The sequence below is a fragment of the Camelus dromedarius genome, chromosome 4 (assembly GCF_036321535.1).
Source record: "Camelus dromedarius isolate mCamDro1 chromosome 4, mCamDro1.pat, whole genome shotgun sequence".
Lineage (NCBI taxonomy): Eukaryota > Metazoa > Chordata > Mammalia > Artiodactyla > Camelidae > Camelus > Camelus dromedarius.
This window is the reverse complement of record NC_087439.1, coordinates 39,060,602-39,081,220: the sequence shown is the minus strand read 5'-3', so window position 1 is coordinate 39,081,220 and position 20,619 is coordinate 39,060,602. Positions and strand designations below refer to the sequence as shown.

Sequence of the window (20,619 nt, the reverse complement as noted above, 5' to 3'; positions counted from 1 at the left end):
TCTCTAGAAAATGATATACCTTCTGGAGAATGTTGGTTAGTTATTAGCAGTAACCAGATGGAGAATTATACTGTCTCCCCAGGACACTAATGGAAACCAGTTCTGGGCTTTGTCTCTGAGTTTTTCCTGCTGAATTATATTCTAACACAACCTTCAGGGCTGAAATTATCCTGACATTTCAGTATAAAATAGCCAATATGCACTCCTGGATTTAATGTAATTAGATAAACCCACCTTAATTACTGTATTTTAGCTTTATATTCTTTGCAATGTGCTACACAACTAAACTGCCTGGAATTTGATGCCAAGGCCAATATATGCACTGAACTAGGGTTGAAATTCCGCCTGCCAGCCCTTACCACCAGGGGGCATCCAGTTTTGACATCCACAATATGTGAATGGCCACCACAGATGAGAGGGCGTGAAAGCTGAAAACAAATAAACAACAAGCTGCACAATGGTGATATTTAGAACTGAGACACATTTTTCTTCCCTTTTTCATTTCTGTAAAGAGATAGTGCACCAGATTTTAAGAATACAAATGACTGTTGAGCATGTAAAAATAAGGTTTAAGTTACCCTACAGTTTTTTTTTTTCCTGAGGTATAAACAGTATTACCACTACAGGTATTCATTTAATTTTGAAATGAATAATGTATTTCATTAAGATAATCTAATGTCCCTTGAATTAAGAAAACAAACTCTCCTTAAGTAGCTACATTTTCAGTAGGAAAAAAAGAGAAAGAATAAAATAACTTTTCTGGTGGCTTAAAAAAATTCTATATCAAAGATCATCACTATTAAAAGGGTACTATATATATAACTAGATAGTGCAATTTGCAGTCCCACATTTGATTATCTTCTATAAAATAACTTTTATTTGATAGATTTTGGCAAAGAAAGCACTACAAATGACCCCGAAGACTCTGTAGACACGATAAGACATTATCAGAGCTCCAAGAAACACTTTGAAGAGAAAAAGAGCAGATCGTCATCCTTCATCTCCTCCATTGACGACGAACAAAAGCCTCTCTTCTCAGGACTTGTAGATTCTCCTCCAGGAATAGGGAAAGCAGCAGGACTTGGTCTTGAAGAAACAGTGCCCACCTCAGGAAGAATTCACATAGGTAAACGAAGTCACTCTTGCAAAGGTAATCAAGTTTCTCAGAAATCAGTTTGTCTCTCTGAGTGCGAATCACAAAATGGTGACTCTTCACAAATGAAGACCCATACCAACACATGTTAATCTAACCTTGGATTTCATGAAAGATTTGCAAAGAGTTCAAATCTCAGGTCATCTACAAAGTGTTTGCTCAATTCTGGAATAGTGGTAATTATTTCCAATGATAGCATAGGAGGTTTTGTGTGACCAGTCAGACTTAACATAATGCCACATACAACACGGGGAATGTCTATTTTAGTGATTCATGGTGAGACAGGATCAGTGACTATTTGAAGAGAGCTAACCCTTTGATTCTTATTTGTATTTTCTGTACCTATCCTCACCTCCAACCCTTTTGTTTTATAGAATGAAAGGCCAATGCAATAACACTATAATAAATACCAAAGAAATTACAGTTTATGGGGAATTATGAGAAAATGGGGAGAAGTGCCCCTAAATAAAGTATGCTCGTGATCCAACTCATTTAAACACAATCGTTTAAGGGGAATACCTAAATATTTGGGTTTTGTCATAGAAAATATGCACGAACTGGGTCATCGTGTTTGATCAACATACCCAGATTTGATTTGATGCTAAAGGATGGAAAACTCAGGAAAGCTGACGGTTAGCACATAAGAGAACAGTTAGCTTAGCATAACAGGAGCTAGATCTACAGATCTTGTTAAATCTAGCTTAAGTGGGTGCAAGAAGAGGTCTGGGTCAGACTGCCTGACTTCCAACTCCAACTCTGTGACTTGCTCCTTGTATGTCTTTTAGTAAGTAACTGGACAGACTCTACTAAGATTCAGTTTGCACATCTTTAAAGTAGGAATAATATTTTCTAACCAACTAGTCTGTTGTGATTATTAAACAAGATAACCTGCATAAATTACTTCCTCTGAAATAACATTCCCAACCTGTTTAGTATTTTCTCAGAATTTTTTTCTTCTAACGCTTTAATCATTGAATATATTCCTAGATATACAAAAGTGTAGAAATGAAGAAGGTGTAGCAAAAAAATCAAAAGAATATAACAGAAATGAAAGAAAAATAAGATGTTCTTGACCTGACAGGATACAATATTATGGCACAGAGTAAGTAAATATTATCTATCATTGCCACCATTATTTGAAGCGACTATATCTGACAACAAAAGTTTTATGGACTCTTCGGATGTTTGGGCTTTACATTTTTCCAGAGTTACTTTTCCTATTTTATCAAATCAGCTTTTGTCATGACCCCAAGTTGAAATAAGCTAAGAATATATGCAAATGTTCTCTGGACAATCTAAAATCTTGATGAAGTGAATGAAAATAGTACCTCATTTATCACAATGGAAGAATGGAATATTAGATGTGATTATCAAATGTCCCATTTTAGTTATTTATGAAAGTGGATTCTGGGAAGTGCTAAATATAGAAAAAGGTTGCATCATGGAAGTCAGAAGTTCTGAAGAACTTGCTGAACCATCTTACTATCTCCAAAAGTCATCATAACGTGAACCTGATTTTTTTAAAGTGGTTTTCCTCTTGAGTCTTAAGAGTCTCAAATGACAAGTCATTGAAGATATATTTTGGGGACTTTATTCAACTTTATAGTGACTCTTGCTGACAGTGTCATGCCTTCATCTTACATTTTTCTTTGCCACTTCTTCCAGTTATTTTAAATCAGCTATTCTACATGCACAATAAAAGGATAGTATTCTAACAAATCATTTTAATATCTACAAATTTTAATTTTCAAAAATTTACAGTGGAATCCCTAGTCAGATGAATAATTACCCTTATATTCATAGTTAAATATGCATGTCAATTGAATAAGCGTAATTGATGTTATATAGAGTCAATCAGTGTGACACATGGTTAACCTGGATAACTAATACGATCAATGAATGGAGAATTCTAAAACTTTATTCACTGCAAATTTCATTCCCTAGTGATTTTTTTAAGGTGAAGTACTGTGGCGTGTTCAAAAATTTGAATATGTAGGGTGTAGCTGTAACTGCTGCAATTTGAACTACTAAATCCCCACAAATTTCAGTTTTATTATCAATAGGAAATGCCACTTACATTTCTAGCATTTGTCATGCTGAATCCAACAAAGGAGGACCTTAGACAAAATTAAAAAGAAAAAAATGAATTAAATGGACTCTGATCCTACTTAGATTGAGGTCAAAAGTTGAGTCTAGGAAAATTGTGTACCCAGAGCAAAGTGAAAGTTTACTTTCTGTTCATCCATTTCCAGAAATGTGCCTTGCAACTATAGCAACATTTTCCAAGGCAACCAAGTGCAGATTCTTTCTGAGCTATATTTAGAAAGTATCTACAAGGATGTTCATGTTGATTAAGACCACTAAACAGGATTTCCTCTTTGAACTCCTTTTCTTCCACGTTGTTATTAAAACAAGCTAATCACACATATCCAGAGTTTAATATAAGTGTAAATTATAATCAAGAAAGCCTTGACCTAATAATTTATCTTTATCCTTTTTTGCTGAGAAGATTATCAGGCTCTTTCTTGAGCACTGCAGAAAAAATATAATCCTACATAATTTATTTCATGTGATTCACCACTGTTATTTAAAAATCAGTGTATTATATATGATTTGAGAATGAGAGAACTATTAGGCATAAGTGGAAATTCTGTAAAGTTTCTTACCACAAAACTTTTGAGCATAATATGTAACTTCCAGTCTATCAGTTTTTACTGTTTTTGTTTTATTGTCTAGACAGGGAGAAACACTGGCATTACCAAACATTTGTACGTGTGTTCTGAATGCTTATTTGACATACTGCCCCAAAATTGAAACCCTGGTGCACTAAAACATTACATTATTGTTTTGCATTTTAAATAGGGTCACATGTTTGTGAATAATAAATCATACTTTTCAGTGAAAATTTGCTAATATATTACTTAAAAGTCCAGCAATACCATTTTTCTGTGTTCATTTTCATTTGTCGTATTTGGTAAAGTATCAAAAGAAATTATACGTCATCACTTTAAAAAACAAAGCAGAACACCAGGATTCCATAGGAGAAGAGTCCTTAATCACAGAGAACCTCTGTAGACTTCATAGCAACCACTCTAAGGTCTGTTAGCCTTTTCCATAGAACAAGGAACCCTGACCTTATATTTTTCTAATGTTGTCTGTGGATATGCTAATACTTTTGTTATAACTTCACCCAACTTAGGCAGAAATTGTTGCCACCTCATTGGAGACTTCTGTGTAGTCAATGATAAGTGTATAGTGATAGAAAAACCACGAAGAAAGGATACAGACATTTTGTCTGCTACCTGGGGAAAGGGGATGCTTTTGAGCTATCTGACTGTACTTTTGGAGAAACAGTAGGAAAGGAAGGGACTTCAAAAGAAGTCCTACCAAAAAAGAGAACAAGTCCTACAAATTCTGTTCCTTATTTCTAGAATCTGAGCTAACTCTCCCCAAATCAATTACTTTCTATCCAAGACTTTTAAATAGTCAAAGATATAAGTTCCTTAACTTGGCAAAACTTTTGCCACTGTTTAATCATAACTACTTGTCCAAAGGGGGAAAAAAAAGTTCTATCAAATCAAAACCACTTCCTGTTATTCAAATCTATTTCCATGTGAAACTAAAGACCAGTTTTAGGTAGTCATTGCCTCCAACCAGCCCTCCCAGTGAAGAAAGGATGTTCCTTCTTTGTCTCTGAAATAAACTCCCAATTCCACTAGTATTTTTTTCATGGGTTTTATTTTCCAACCTGTTAATCATTTTAAGTACTCTTTTAGATATGTGAAATGTAGAGAGTAAGAAGGCATAGCAAAAGCCATCAAAAGCATATGACAAAAGAAAAAGTAAGATACTATTTTTGCCCTCAAATATTGATAACTTGCAAACACAGATTGCAAGAGAAATAGAAAATTAAGTGAGGCTTAGAAAATGATTCTCTATGAAAAGTGATCAAAGTCTTGCTAGACTGAATTCTTCAAATGCAGGGCCTATGTCTTCTTCGTCTTTAACACTTCCACATTTAGCAGAGTGTCTGGCACAGAACAGACACACAGAATATTTGAAAAATGGACTTGGCCAGATGAGCAATATGTTTGAAAGTATAGTAACATAAAAATATTCTAAATAAAAGGGCCACAAGAAAAAATAAAGGAAATTAATGTGAGTATATTAAAGGACAATGCAGGAGGAGCTACAAGGAAACATAAAAACATGAAGAGTGTCATGGGACTACAGGACTTTCAGGACTGTTACCATCTTTAACAGCTCAAGGCTCCTTGGCTCTACTTTGAGTTGGGTTGACCCTAAAGGAAGCCCTCTGCAGATCAGCACCTCCCCATGGCTCTCTCTGGTTGAGCCCACTCTAAATCACGAAGTATGCAAATTATTCTGAGGTAAAGTGTCCTAAAATCGCTGTCTTGAGGTGGAGCAGTGCATACCAGGGTGCAATTTCTTCCCAAATATAAAAGCACCAAATCATGGCTGTCTAACCAGAATTTTGGGTTGGCCATCCCTGTTTCCTCTTAGTATGACACAGAAAGAAGGCAAAATTTTATTCAAGACTCCTACCCAGTTGTATGTTTTTATTCATATGGAAATAGATGCGAGAGGTGGCAGAAAGGGTCAGGGTGGGTGGGACTCAGCTACCAACTGGTCGTGGCCCCTGGACAGGTCCCTGGGTCACTCTAGTTCTCTGTCTCCCAGTTAAACCTCAAGATCCCTTCCTGCTTGTATCGTGGATGTCTCGGTATTACTGCTACAAACGGGCACCCAAAGAAGTTGACGTCCACCTTGCTATTTCCCACAGACATCGCTGACCCAAGAGGCTGGGAACGAGAGAATGCTGGGACTCAGGCTGACGAGTCCAGTCCCTCAGCACTTCAGCGAGCGGCTTGGGGGATCTCGGAAACCGAAAGTGACCTCACATACGGAGAAGTGGAGCAAAGATTAGATTTGCTTCAAGAACAACTTAACAGGTATAAGCAGTAGCCAGGCAAAGGGAGAACACAAGCCAAGCCCTTGGCTGCATCTGCTTTTCCTCCTTGCGAATAGCACATGCATCCTGCCATAGAACTCATAGCCTCTTTATACACTTATTTATTTAAAATAAGAGTAGAGGTTGACAGAATTATTAATCTGTCTTGCAAGGAGCATTTATTTAGAAATCTTCATACTTCTGGCAGCATGAATCCTATTTTTTCTTTACTTGCCATAAAATTAGTATATCATCAGCACCGGCTGCCAAAGAAAACCTTTTTTTTTAATCCCTTCAAAATAATTCATATTTAGCTTGTTGACTAACAACCTTCCTCTTTAAGTCCTTCTCTTACATTCTTTACTGGTTCCTAGGTAATTTAGCTATGTGTTATAACATTTTTCTAAAATCAACAAAGTGATTTAAACATTTAGTTATTCAGTAAGCTTGTCAGAAATGTGATTGAGTTGAAAATCCCACAGACTTAAAGCCCAGATCCTCTCCATCTTTGATCTACGCACAGTTTTTGGAGGGCAAATTCATTCATTTATTTAACACATGGTCTCTTCCCAACTTGTTCAATGAATCAGAAATGAAAATGAGGCCTGAATCTACTCAGCCTGTAGGTCAAAATTTCCCTTCCTTTGATCTTATTGGTTAATGTTGGCATGGATGGGCCTTACCAATGTATTTTTTTTATGATTATATAATTTCTTTTTTTTAATTGGAGTATAATTAATTTACAATGTTGTGTTAGTTTCAGGTGTACAGCAAAGTGATTCTGTTATATGTATACATAATCTTTTTCAGACTCTTTTCCATTATAGTCTGTTACAAGATATAGAATCTAGTTCCCTGTGCTATACAGTAGGACCTTGTTGTTTATCTGTTTTATACATAGTAGTGTGTATGTGTTAATCCCAAACTCCTAATTCACCTCTCCCCCCAACCCCGATCTAAAACCTTATAAGAAAAGGAATAAATTTTGGTTCTAGGAAGGATGGAACCCCTTAACCCAAAACTGCATGGACTCAAAATTAAACTGGTCAGTGAGATTCAGGGGGAAAAAAAGATATGTGAGTATAATATAGCTACTTTAGTTGTGTTACATGTGGAAAGTGACCTTGATTCAAGGTAGCTTCCAGGTTCACCACCAGACAAGGTATTCCAGGGGTCAGAGACAGAAAACTGTATGGATTAAACCAAAATTCTCAAATCACAGGATTTGCTGTCATTTTAAAACACACAATGAGTGATGAGGAGAGTTAGATGGAACAATTAACACATCTCTAATAATAAGCAAGCATGGTGACAGGACCACACTACCTGAATTCTGATTTACGCAGTGTTCATTTATGCTGTGTCAGCCTTCCCTGCTGATGGTGTGTTTATGAGGACCAAAGTTGAGGTTTGCACAAAAGGGGTCCACAGATGAAAAAAATACACAGTGTCAGTGACACACACTGTGTCACAGAGATGTAAGGTCAAGTATACCTGGCCACAGCTATGGCATTTCAATTAGCCTGCCGTACAGCCATGTGTTTTATTGGCCTTTTATAGGTAAAGAACATGAGGATTCATACTATGTGTGTGTCATCAGTGGGTGACCTAATTTTGAGGGTGGCAGTCATCTGCCCAGAGATGACAGAGAATAATTTGTTCTTTTCATCTCTTTCCTTGTATAAGTCATGCTCTGGTTTGTTACATCATATTTCTGTTCTGTCTTTGGGGTGTTTTGTAGGTTGCTAGCATGCTGTCTTTAATACATTTTATGAATTCTGCCCGTGTCTAACAAGCTACTTGCTTACTCATTATCTGTACTTATCACATTCTATGAGTTTTGCTTATATCACATAAGCTAACTATCTAAGCTTAATATTTCTTCTGTGTCTTATTGGTGTTGTTCATTGCTTTATTGTTTTTTAAAATCTTTATGCCAGAATTAAACAGTGTCAAATAATACAGTAAACATATAAATGTATGTACACACATATACATTACCAATGAAAATGAATTAGGAACTAAAACAGACAAAATGGATCAGAAAACCTACAACTTAGTGAACTGAAGTTGATTTGTATGCTTTAATTTCAAACACAAGTATGAAAATATTGCAGGAATTAAAGACTTCATTTTGTATTTCATGTTTTCATGTAATTTAACCAAAGTGTAAAAGTAAAAGTTGAGGTCTGTATTGCATTCCCAAGTGCCAAATGCAAGTCTTGTAAAATAATAGCTGAGAATATTAAAACAGACTATCATTGACTTAAGAGTCAGTAATTCCTAATTAAGATATAAGAACTTGCCATGATAATATTTATTATTAATCATAAAAGCATATTTGGTTAATTAATATGTTTGCTATCTCTCCCTGCTATTTATACCAAGCTACATGGACCTTTTACCCATAACATATATAGAAATATATACTGTACATACGAAAGAATTGCTATGTGTGATCTCTGAACTTGAATGTCTTTGATTCCTATGACTGAGAGAAAATGACTGCCCATTCTTTTACTGACAAACATATAGTATGTGTTCAATTCCTTGAGTAAATGAAAAAGTGAGTGAATGCATAACAGAGACAGCAGTGATTTTTCGGCATGATACTCACACAGCAATTGAAACTGGTTAACCTAGACTAAAGTCTTAACTCTGCTACTTAGCTGCTAGTAGGATGCCTGGGTCAAGTCATTTAAGTTTCTCCAGGCTGCCTTTTTCTTTGACCTATATGTGCCTGCAAATACTTCTGTAAAGACTGAGGTAATGCATGTGGAGAGTATATATATGCTTCAAAATAGAGAGTGTTGTAGTTAGGTGAAATTTGATTAACAATGAACTTCATTTATATTATTGGTATTCATCTGAACATATTCTCCCGCTTTACATATATTTCTGTGTTTCCTGATTTGAACCTTTTTTCAGAATGAAAATTGAGATTTTTACAGTTCCCTTTTTGCCTTGTCATGGGTGCCAATCATTGCTGCTAGTGTAAGCCAAAGATTACTGAAAATAAGTGTTATTAGTACTTCTTGGGGCTGAAACTATAAACTTTTAAGGGCACATACATCCATTTGGTTTGCAACTGCCCACTGGTAATAATAATTATTTTATCACAGTGACTTTTAAATTATTGTTATATGAAACTTTTTCACAGCCAAACTGCAACTAAATCTCTTTTTTTGGCATGTTCGTAGTATCTGTATGTTCATTAACATACTTCTTTTCTTTAACTAATGTCTTTCTATTTATCTCTGAAATTTTCACATTTTATTGCCTAACACAGCTTAGCCCCTTTTGGATTTAAAATCCAAAATATTACATTTTTACTGCACTGCCATCTCCAGCAACCTCTCTCCTCCACTTTACTCTAGAATGCAAAAGTATAGAAAACAAATTTGAAGAGGGCAGCTCAGTTTAGACTTCGACTTTGCAGGGTGAGAATCCTGGGACACTTTCTAGACTTGAACCTACTCTATTTAGCTTCAGCATTTCTGTTCAAATATAGAACTGTGGATTTCTACCCCATTTGTTTCATCCAAATACACATATCAAGTACACAGTGCAATACAAACAAATATAAACTGTCTATCTTGAATCGTCCTAGCTGCTGCTGCTTTTCTGCTTTAATAGCCAATTAAACTATATGCAGGGTTAAAGGTTTACATACGAAATGCTCTTACATATTTATATGTTATGCTTACAGATATACATATTTAGGGAAATCACTAACACTTGATCCTAACCTAGTGCTTCTCAAACTTTAATGTGCATTCAGATCACCTAGGGATCTTGTTAAAACGTAGATTCTAAGTCTAGGTCTGGAATGGGCAGAGATTCTACCTTCTAACAAGCTCTCAGATTTGACCACACTTTGAGAAGGGAGGCCCTAGAGGGTGTAAAAGCTTTCGGTGCTGACTGCATCCCTTGCAGAACATAGTGCCCGGTACATTGTGGGTCTCTGAACAGCGAATGAAAACTTCCATTTTATGCTGCTGTATAGCTATGCTGATGTAGGCGAAGAAAAATAAATTTCCCTCTACCCTTCTGAGTTCTTGGCTGAGACCTGTAAAATAATAGACAGATTCATAAGAGAAAACAAACATAAATTTATTAACATATATACCTCATGGACACATGGGAGATACTCGGGGGAAATGAGTAACTCCCTGAAGTGGCTTAGAATTCAAGATTAAACAGCATCTTAATTGGGAAATGGGCTGGGGGATGGAGTTCTCTTAGAGGAGAGAAACTAATTTTTAGGCCAGATGTATGGGCCCTTAGCAGAAGAGATGGGAGGTATGACGGTTTGTGACAAAGTTTGTCTTACTGTGGTGTCAACTTCTAGACTCCTCTCCTGCAACAAAAGTCAATCTTCCCTGATTGTTGAAACTTCCAGGGAGGGGATTTATGACAATTGAGTTCCTTTTGGAAGATCTGCCTTGAGGCAGCTAAGGGAAGTTCAGAGAAAGCCTCTCCCTGCATTTGCTGTTTTCCAAGTGCCTACAGCTCAAAAGAATCAATATGCCAAAGTGGCATATTTTGGGGTGGCATATGCTGCACCAACACTGCACTGACAAAAAAGTTATAAAACTGGGTTGTTCTTTTCTTTTTTAAAGACCAAGCTGGACTTTTTCAAACTTCTCTATAATTCCTACAGAGTAGAGCAGATTATTCAGTGTTATTAGAAGAGTCCATTCCAGTTAAGCCAGTAGACCCTAATCCTAAACATGAAAATACAACCTATGCATAGTAAAGAAATCCTTCAGTAAAGCTCCTCTTTGTTGAATGTTTTAGTCCGTTTTGGACTGCTGTAACAAAACTACAGTCGAATGGGTGGTTTATAAACAACAGATGTTTATGTCTCATTTCTGGAGCATGGAAAGTTCAAGGTCAAAGAGCCAGGAGATTCAGTGTCTGGTGAGAACCAGCTTCCTGGTTCATAGATGGCTGTCTTCTCACTGTGTCCTCACATGGTAGAAGAAAGGGGGCTCTTTGGGGGTCTTGTTTTGGAGGGCACTAATGCCATTCATGGGGTGCTACCCTCATGACCTAATCACATCCCTAAAGCCACACTTTTTACCATCACATTGGGGATTAGGATTTCAACAAATGTGTTTTGGGAGGACATAAACATTCAATCTGTTGCATTGAACTATCCCAAATATCAGATTACAAGTTAATAAAACCAAACTCAGTATTCAAAATCACTGCACGAAGGGAGACGGCCACCTCGACAGGATCTTAAGTATTATCTCCTAAGGGGAAGGAAGAAATAAGATATTTATTGGACTTTGGAGCCTGGGCCTTTCAAGGTGGGAAACTGAGTGGATTTGGGCAAAGTTCAGGATGAATGGACACAGAGAAATGAAGACCTTGAAGCAAATATGGATAAATAAAATTTGTTTGATTAAGCAAGTTATTCCTTCAAAAGAGCAGATGGCTATCTCCAGTGAGTTGACCTATAGAAATTTCCTGAAGGAGTAAAGTTATTTATCCACTTGGACTTATGTTTCCCAGGCACAGTTTTTTGGAACAACAAAGTCATGTTGACAGAGGTGGTCTACGGTCTCAGCAAAGTCATGCTGACACAGACAGTCTCATGGTCACCCTGCACCAGCTGCTCCACCTGCACGTGATGGTCTTGCATTCGGGAGTCCCGCTCTGGCAGCATGTTGCTATTACTGAAGTGCACCTCCCAATGGGTTTTTTCCTCATAGACACGATTCAAATAGATAGAATCCATGATGTAGAGATCCTGTTTCCTGGAGATCACTGCTGTTTGGCAAAGGTTTTGTAGGACACAAAAACATTATCATAATTTTTGACTCACTACTGGGTGTTGAATCCCACTTGTTAATGAAGTTTTTATTCCACTCCTCACCCCCAAATCCTTTTACATTTAATATGTAGGCCACTCACTAAATATTAAATGTGGTTAATGATAGGATACATTTGCACAGAAGTATATACCAGGTACTCTGAATGTAGAATTTTCTTTGGGGGTTCAGAAGAAAGAGAAATTAATTCTGAATAAGGGAAGATTTTTGAGTACAGATAAAACTTGTGCTGGACCTTGAAGAGTGAAAGAAAAAATGGATGCGTAATAAAATAACGAGCCTTCTCTCTTTAGTTGGCACCATAAAAAATTCAATCAGAACAATGGGTAACAAGTTGATAAATAAACTAGTTGATAACTCAAATTTGCTTTTTCAGTGTGTAGTTTTGACATTTGCAAGGCACAGTCATGTATAATTTATAGTTATTAGTTTAGAAGACATTAAGCTATGTGGCTATATAAGCCAGATATAGAAAACCTGCACGAATAATATGTTATCATGATTCTCAGAAGGAAGATTTGTAGTTTCAATATTAAGAACTAAAAAGAAAAAAAGAAAGGATCTTCTCCCATGTTTTCAAGTTTTATTCTGCTCTCTCTCATATCAAAGGCTAAGTTCTCTCCACTTTTAAATTTCACAAATATAGCATGTATATAACAGCAAAATTAGTCTATGATTTTAACATTTTTGTTAAGATTTACCTTTTTAATGCATTCTTCATTGAAATAAAATAGTACACACAAATAAGAGTTAAAAGAAGAGTTTTCTAAAGAGGCATATGGTCCAAATTTTCTGTTCTTATACCCACAAAATTCTCTTTTTTAATACTGTTAACACACACAAAGGAGGGAGATTGTACCAATTGTTGTTTGCAATTTTCCCTTCAATTTTACTTTCAAATGAGAATGAAATTAACAGGCCAGTTAGCTACTTGTGAGCTTTGGGGAAAAAATTATCAGACTGGTATTTTGCTAGCCAGATGGGTCATAGAAGCAAGTAAACGTTTATGTTTGATCTGTTTCTTAAATACCAAAGGCCCTAAACTGTAAATGGGAAAGGAATTTAGCACTTGACAGTAGTTAACATTATGAAAAAAATACAATGAAAAATACACAATATTTGATATGAATAGGAGAGGAGCAAGGTAAAATGAAGGTAATAGAAATTTGAAACTCATAAGAAATTATCCATTTGTTCCAGCTATGAAAGAAAGGTGCTACGGAATCTATTTTTTAAAGAGTAAGTAAAATGCTCACAAGAAACTGATCAAATAATTTATTGGAATGAACTAACTGACTTCCTCCATTCCCCCTTTCCTTTTTGACATGAATTTTATTTCCTGGCGAGGTTGATAAATACCACTAAAATGATTATGATTTAGAAGTAACTTTCTCCTGCTGCTCTAATCTGATGAATGGTTACCATATGACATTTTCTGACAAGGCATTTGGTTTTGAGTGTTATTTTAGCACCACTCCTATTTGCTTCTTTTTATCTTTGCCAGTTTACTATACCTCAGTCCTATTTGAAAAGACAGAAATCTAATCGAAAGAAAAGTCATAGAAACTATAAGTTTAATGATTTGTTTTGTAATGTATCCTCCATGTCCAGTTTGGTTACCTTGTTATACAATATAAATGAAATATGTTTTTACTCCTGTGCCCTTGTCATCATTAAAATTAACACAAAAAGTGCAAAAAAACAAAACCTGACTAAAACCTGATTTAAAAGATGATTACTGATTAAAAATATATTCTCAATGTGTTTTACCATTTGATATCAACAAAGCTTAATTGTAAAAATGTAATACAGTGTACACTATGAAAATGTAGGCTCTTCATTCAGCTGTTTTTCTATTAAGATCTTATTAAAGGAACAGGAAAGCAACGGTCTTTATCAGAACCATTAGTGAGACATAGAAAGTGAGCATTTCCGTGCTCCCTCTCCTGTCCTTCTTGTTTAAAGCAGGACCACAATTCTATTCATTGATGAGGCTGAAATTTTCTTAAATGCTTTGCAATCCTGGACTACTTTAGGACTGTCTTCCCCTATTTCTGTCTGTCCTGCAGACTCGAATCCCAAATGACTGCAGACATCCAGACCATCTTACAGCTGCTGCAGAAACAAACCACTGTGGTCCCCCCAGCCTACAGTATGGTAACCGCAGGAGCAGAGTATCAGAGACCCATCATCCGCCTGACGAGAACCAGTCATCCGGTAGCATCCATTAAGACGGATCGAAGTTTCAGTCCTTCGTCACAAGTGAGTATAGATAGTGTGTAACCTAGGGTGTCTCTCAAAGTGTGTTTCCAGGGACCATGTGAATCAGCGTCACCTGGGCTGCTGTGGGAAAAGGAGATTCTCATCCCCATCTCTGTTTCTACTCAATTGGAACTTCTGGGAATGAGCCCTGTAATCTGCCTTTTAAACAAGCTCCCCCTTGATTCTTATGCTTATTTAAAGTTTGGGAACAATGGACCTTAAAGAATGATCTTAAAACACTAGTTTTTTTTTTTTCTTAAAGAAAAAGCTTTTTTCAAGAATCAGTCTTAACCAAGTTTATCAATGGTAGAGCTCTGAAAGCTAAGGAGTAGCCCTGGGTCCAAAAAAACCCTTCAGAGAAAGGTTTGTAATTTGCTCTAGTGACAAGAGACACTTTTGAACAGGATCTCAGGAAGGAACGGGAGAAGAAATAGCAGCCAGCCAGAGAAGACCTGAGATCCAAGTGCAGTCAGACTAGTAATCACATCTGAGCCCCACCCATCACCAGAAATCTCTAAATTTTTCTCACCTTGGTGATGGTAAGAAGAGATATGTTGGTGTCCTTTATCCTTCCTCTGAAGTCCTATGAGGAACCCTTTGAATTATGTTAATATGAAACATCCATCTCGTTTGGAATTCTATTTTAGGAATCATTCTTAATTACTTAAACACTGTGACCAAATTGGATCTAAGAACAACCATTTAAAGAAGAATGTACAGAACAATTTTGTAAAAACTTTTTTAGAAGTTTGGGAATTGAGTGCAAAATGTTCTGGGAATGAAACTACATTAATAGCATGAGGTAATGTGCCAGAAGGGAAATAATGCAATCTTTCCAAAACATGAAAGTAGAAATGCATCTCTAGCTTAAAATGGCTGGGAAACATGCAAAACCGTGTACTTAGTTCGTTGCTTTCAGCAGCTTTAGATAGTATTTTCTGACTAAGGATGGATGGTTTTCCTTCCTTTCTTTTTTCTCTCTCTTTGTACTCCAAATGTACTCACCAAATAACCTGCCTTTCTGATCCCAGTGTCTGGAATTTTGAATTAAAATTCATCTGAAAAGCTCAATGTGAAATAATGTGCTTAAAATAATAATAATTTGATACGGCTTCAGAATAAAATTAAAGTTCTTGGACTGGTTGTTTAGGATTATCTAAACTGATACTCGATCTCCAATGTCTTGGCCCATCTTTGAGAAGGAAAGTTTGGTTAATACCACTAATCCAGTGTAGATTTTGGAAAAAGAAATCATCTTTAGATTTCAGGAGTGTAATTTTAGAAATATGTCCAAATGAATTACAAAAACGTGTTTTCTTTTCTTTTCTTTCTATCAGTGTCCTGAAATGCTAGACCTTGAAAAATCTAAACTTAAATCCAAAGACTCCCTCTCAAGTGGGGTGCATCTGAACACAGCTTCGGAAGACAACTTGACTTCACTTTTAAAACAAGACAGTGATCTCTCTTTAGAGCTTCACCCCCCAAGGCAAAGAAAAACTTACCTTCCTCCCATTAGGCATCCTTCTTTGACAGATTCATCCCTAAACACTGTAGGAATCTTGGGTCTTCATAGGCATGTTTCTGATCCCGGTCTTCCAGGAAAATAATCGTTTTGTACTATTTACTCCACATACAATGTAAGTGCTTTCAATGGCTGTTTTCCTTTTTGTATTTAAATCCTCTCTACTTGACTCAGGGGCTCACAAGTTACCATTATATGCAAAAGTACTGTATATTTTCCTAAATTGAAGCTTGTAAGGTAAAATTGAGCAGTTAGGATGTAAATATACATATGAACTCTTTTGTTCCAAATGTTAAAACTGCCAGCATCTCAAGGCACCTTATTTTTTATTTTTATTTTTTAAATCACGTGCATGTTAGGAAACTCCAATTTCTCTTGCATGGAGACTCCAATTTACTGCTTTTACTAAACCAGTACTTTGTTAATGAAAATGCCTTCCAAGCAAGTAAGAAAGCAAGGATACAACTCAGATGATTCTCAACTTGTGGAAGTTCAAGGGGGAAGAAAGGGAACTTTGTCACTTTTGAGGACAGATACTCTTCTGTGTTGACATGTTTCTAGTTGATTACATTCATTCCAGCACACTGAAAAAAAAAAATACAGTTTTAGAGTTATAAATCTCTGACAGTGTAGGAAGCCATCTCCAAATACATGAATATAGGCCAGCTTTAACGAGGACAAAAAGGCCTTTCTATTTAAAAGTCTGTCTCTAACTGCATTCACAAACTCCCTGAAATATTTTCCACTGGCATATTTCCTTGAATGCTTACAAACAAGTTTCTCTAATTTTTCTTTTGTGGGGTCAGGATTGGGGGATGGGAGAGAGTCTTCTCCAGAACTGCTAAAGCGCTACTGACACCAGCTGACATCCACAGCTTTCTTCTGACTCATATTTTAGGGCAACCCGGAGTTTTGATCAGATTGATGCATGTAGGTTTCTTTCCAAAAAATGTACAATTTCAGTGGATTTGTGTAGCAAAATTAGCTTGCATTAAGTATAGGTTGTTCTATGGCTTTCTAATCCCAGCTGTAGAAGAACAGTGTGCATTTACCGACTTACAAAGAAAATGCACAAACCAGCAGAAAAATTAGTTTTATTTGATTATTCAAACACGTTTGCTAATCAAAGATTAAGTGAACATCTATTATATAGTATATATTGACTCCAAAGTATCAGAGCACACAGTGGAATATATTTGAATATCTTCAACTGTTAGATCATTTTGGAGTGATGATGGTACATGCCTCTCATAAAATCAGGGTACAGAAAAACTGCAAGTTAATTTAAGATTCTGATCAGTCAATTTCTCATTAAGAAGTTTTATTTTTCAATGAATTTGAACACAATTTTAAACTTATTGTGGACTGATCCATTGTATCCCGTCCTTCTGAACAACATTTTAACACTTTTTGAGTTTCTTCATCCTTTACTAATTCTTACACTCACATATTTTTAAATAAACATCATATCTGTGCACCTAATTAAATGGATTAATTTCTATCCCTCCAGGATAGAAATATAGTCTATTAACTTACCTTTACCTTTGACGCTAGTATATTATTTTCAAATGCAAGCAATTTATTTAAATTTATAAAAACGTTACACTACTTAAAATGTGATTACAATGGCCTTAGATGGCTCCCTATATATTTTTTAATGGCCACATAAATTGATCATCTGTGTGGAAGGCAATCTGTAGGCCTTCTGTAGGCAATCTAAAAAAACAAAAATGTAAGTGATCAAGTACCTGTGACAAAATGGCCAGTTGATTCAATAAAAGCATAGTAATTTTAACCAGCTTTCCAAACCATTTGGCGTTGTGCAGATACAAATTTAGGAACTAACTGATGCTTTCCTTTCCTCATTCAACAAACATTTATGGGTGCCTAGCAGGGGAGAGAGAAATGGCTAACTCTGATTCAGAGGACGACAGAAGGATTTTATTTTCATATTTAGGCATATTTTTGCAGCTGCAACCAATTTTATAAGGATTGTTGGTCCAAGCTCCAGGGAAATTCAGAATGAATTCACCAGAGAGTGTTCATTTGTAGGGAGAGAGGATTTGGCAGGTGAGGAATTTAGATCTGATTGTTGGATTAGTGAACGCTTCAGCTGCATCATTTGGTATGACATGCATACAATTCAGTTTTGCACGTAAAGCCTCTGTACGTCCTTATAAAAAGTAAGCGTGAAGGAATAGGAAGATAGGGAATGGTGTGCGAGCATCCGGCTTGTTTAAATTCCAGTACAACATAATCCTTTTTTCTTCTTAATTCCTCGACAGAAAAGAATTGCTTGATATTAAAATCCATGTCTCAGAGAGTTGGACAAGATTAGGAAGGTCCCTTCCTACAGGATATTAGCTTTAAAAGAGCCTGAGCAATATAAAGATGTGGTCAGTGAGGCATGAACCTCAGAAGACTCAATGGTTACAATGACTTAAACCAAAGTAATTATCTTAACTTACAAAATTCATCCTCCTGTCCCAGCCAGATATCTAATGCTTAAAATCACTGTCACTTTCCTCATAGGCTGTAGATAAACAGTCTGGCCTTCCATCTTGGGACCCTACTGAGAGCCAGGTTTAACTGCTACAGCCAGTAACAGCAGTATAACTACTGCTCTCCTTCTAGGTAAAAATTAACATAACACCTTTTGCTTCTCACTTAAAAATAATGTTACCTGGTCTCCAGGCCTAAATAAAACGGCATCTAAAATTTAAAGTTTATTTGGGTTAGATGTTTTCTGATGTTATTAATTGCTGAGCAGAGATGTGAAAGACTTACCAGTTTACCCTAGAGTGGAGTCCCATACTCTAATTAGTTGATGAGAAAACCAGGAATGAAAAATGCTGAAGCAGTGTTCTTGTGGGGTTTTAAAATTAATAATCACTCATTCAACAAACATGAGAAAGCAGGCGCACATCTGGGACAGCATAGTTTCTCAAGTCCATTACAGTGCTTGCTCATCAGCACTAGGTCTTCTGACTCTTCCAGTCAGAAGACAAGGAAGCTAAGTCAGGCACAGTCACTACTGTGAGTGTGTGTGTGTGGTTGAGGGTTGCTTCTGAGGTCCTTTTGGAGGTTGATCTTTAGCAATGGTTCTCAGATGCCCAAAAGACTAATGTCCTTATCCAAATGATATTTTGAAATCCCACCATACATTATCAAAGGATAAAATTTATCACCTGATCTGCCAATCTAAAATAATAATTACTAATAACTGTGTCTTTCCTCTGAATGCTTTTTATGATTAAAAAAAAAAGGAATCTGGTAGAACTAGTTAAAAGTGAATTGGAGTTTTAAAAATGCTTATCCATGGTTAAAACCAAAAGTACACCTGGCTATACTTCAATTTAAAAAAAAGTAGATCAGTTACTTAAGTAGATTTATAATTGTAAATCAAAATATTTTATAAATTATAGAAAATCTTAATGTAATTAGGTATCTAATCATATTTTTTTTTTGCAGTAAAACAAATGTGTCTATCATGTGAGTTCAAAGAGGCACTTGGAAGACGAGGTAGTGATGTCTCTGAGTGTGGTCCTCAAATTAGGAGCACTAGCTCCAACCACCTGGAAACTTGTTGGAAATGCATGTTCTTGGGCCCCACCCATATCTACTTGGGGATGGGGCCAGCACTCATGTTATAACAGACCCTCTTCCATAAGATCCTGATGCACATGAAAACTTTTGAGAATTACCTGTGTAGAGCATGGGCTCTGTGGTCAGACCAACTTGGGTCTCAGCATGAGTTCTCTCCTTAATAGCTGTATGACCCCGAGCAAGTTTAATTAACCTCCCTGAGTCTTTTTCCAGAGATAATGGTACCTGCCTTGAAGACTCTCGAGGAGGAAATGAGGTAACATATAGGAAAGTGCTTGGCACATAGTAAGTGCTCAAAAATGCTAGATTCTTTGGCTTTCATCCAGGAACATGACATTAAAAACAATCAGGAAAACAAATAATTTTTCACAGTTTAGCTTTTGTACAATGTGCTATGTCTCCAACTAAGCAGCTGTTAGCAAGACTAAAGTTTTGGATCCAGAAATACACAAGTGTGGCTGTTGTTTTCTCTCTCCTAATTGTATTTTGCACTGTTAGATTTATAGCTTTAAAGTAATACTTACTATTTACAATAATAATTGTGAGAGTATGAATCTCATTCTTACAAACACATCTACTCTAAACTGTTAAACGCCAAGTGTGCAAAGGCGATCTGTGGAATTCAGTACATCTAGAATGAGTTCTGTGAAGGCTGGCTCCCTGGGGAAGCCCCTCTTTAGATCCATGATATGGTTCCCGGATGGATATTTTAAAATAATTTTCAAAATACAGTTTTGGAAGAAGATACATTATTTTTTTGGAAAATAGAATTTCATAGTTGCAGTGGTTCTTTTCAGGCATCTAGGCCCACTCCGTTATTGCACAGATTCATTATACAGACAGGCTTCCTCACCTCTAGTGTGGAATGGCAGAAATGGCAAGAGACTCAATGTGGTAAACCTGAATTCAAATCCTGCCTCCCCCACTCATTCTCAGGACAAACCTTCAGTGAGCCCCGGTATCCAAAACTATAGAAATGGAGGTAGCGTCTTAACCACCTTGAAGGGGTGTTGAGGAGTCTCTGAAATGGATAAGTGGAAGTGCTTTGTAAATCACAGGCACCATAACAGTATAAGATCATCATGTGATGTGCGCATCATCACAAGGATGGTGGTATTGTGCTACAGGTGCAGCAGCACTGCTTATGTCTTTTAAAAACCTTCCAGAAACCTGACACTGACTGCATATAACCTCTGGGACAAAAATCTGTAACATGATTCTCCCACGCCTTTCGGAGACCCATTTATTCAGAGTAGGAGCC

The 20,619-nt window shown here is 36.4% G+C and overlaps 1 protein-coding gene across 3 annotated transcripts in view; it reads left to right on the top strand.

Moving 5' to 3' along the window:
* KCNH7 (potassium voltage-gated channel subfamily H member 7) overlaps positions 1–15,837 on the top strand; it is a 390,131-nt gene extending 374,294 nt beyond the window's left edge. For all 3 annotated transcript variants that reach the window (XM_064484857.1, XM_031451550.2, XM_064484856.1), the window contains 4 exons: positions 887–1,150; positions 5,958–6,126; positions 14,038–14,230; positions 15,568–15,837. In XM_064484857.1, the coding sequence (XP_064340927.1) occupies positions 887–1,150; positions 5,958–6,126; positions 14,038–14,230; positions 15,568–15,837 (896 nt within the window). The remainder of the gene's footprint in view (positions 1–886; positions 1,151–5,957; positions 6,127–14,037; positions 14,231–15,567) is intronic.
* Positions 15,838–20,619: the final 4,782 nt, after the last annotated feature.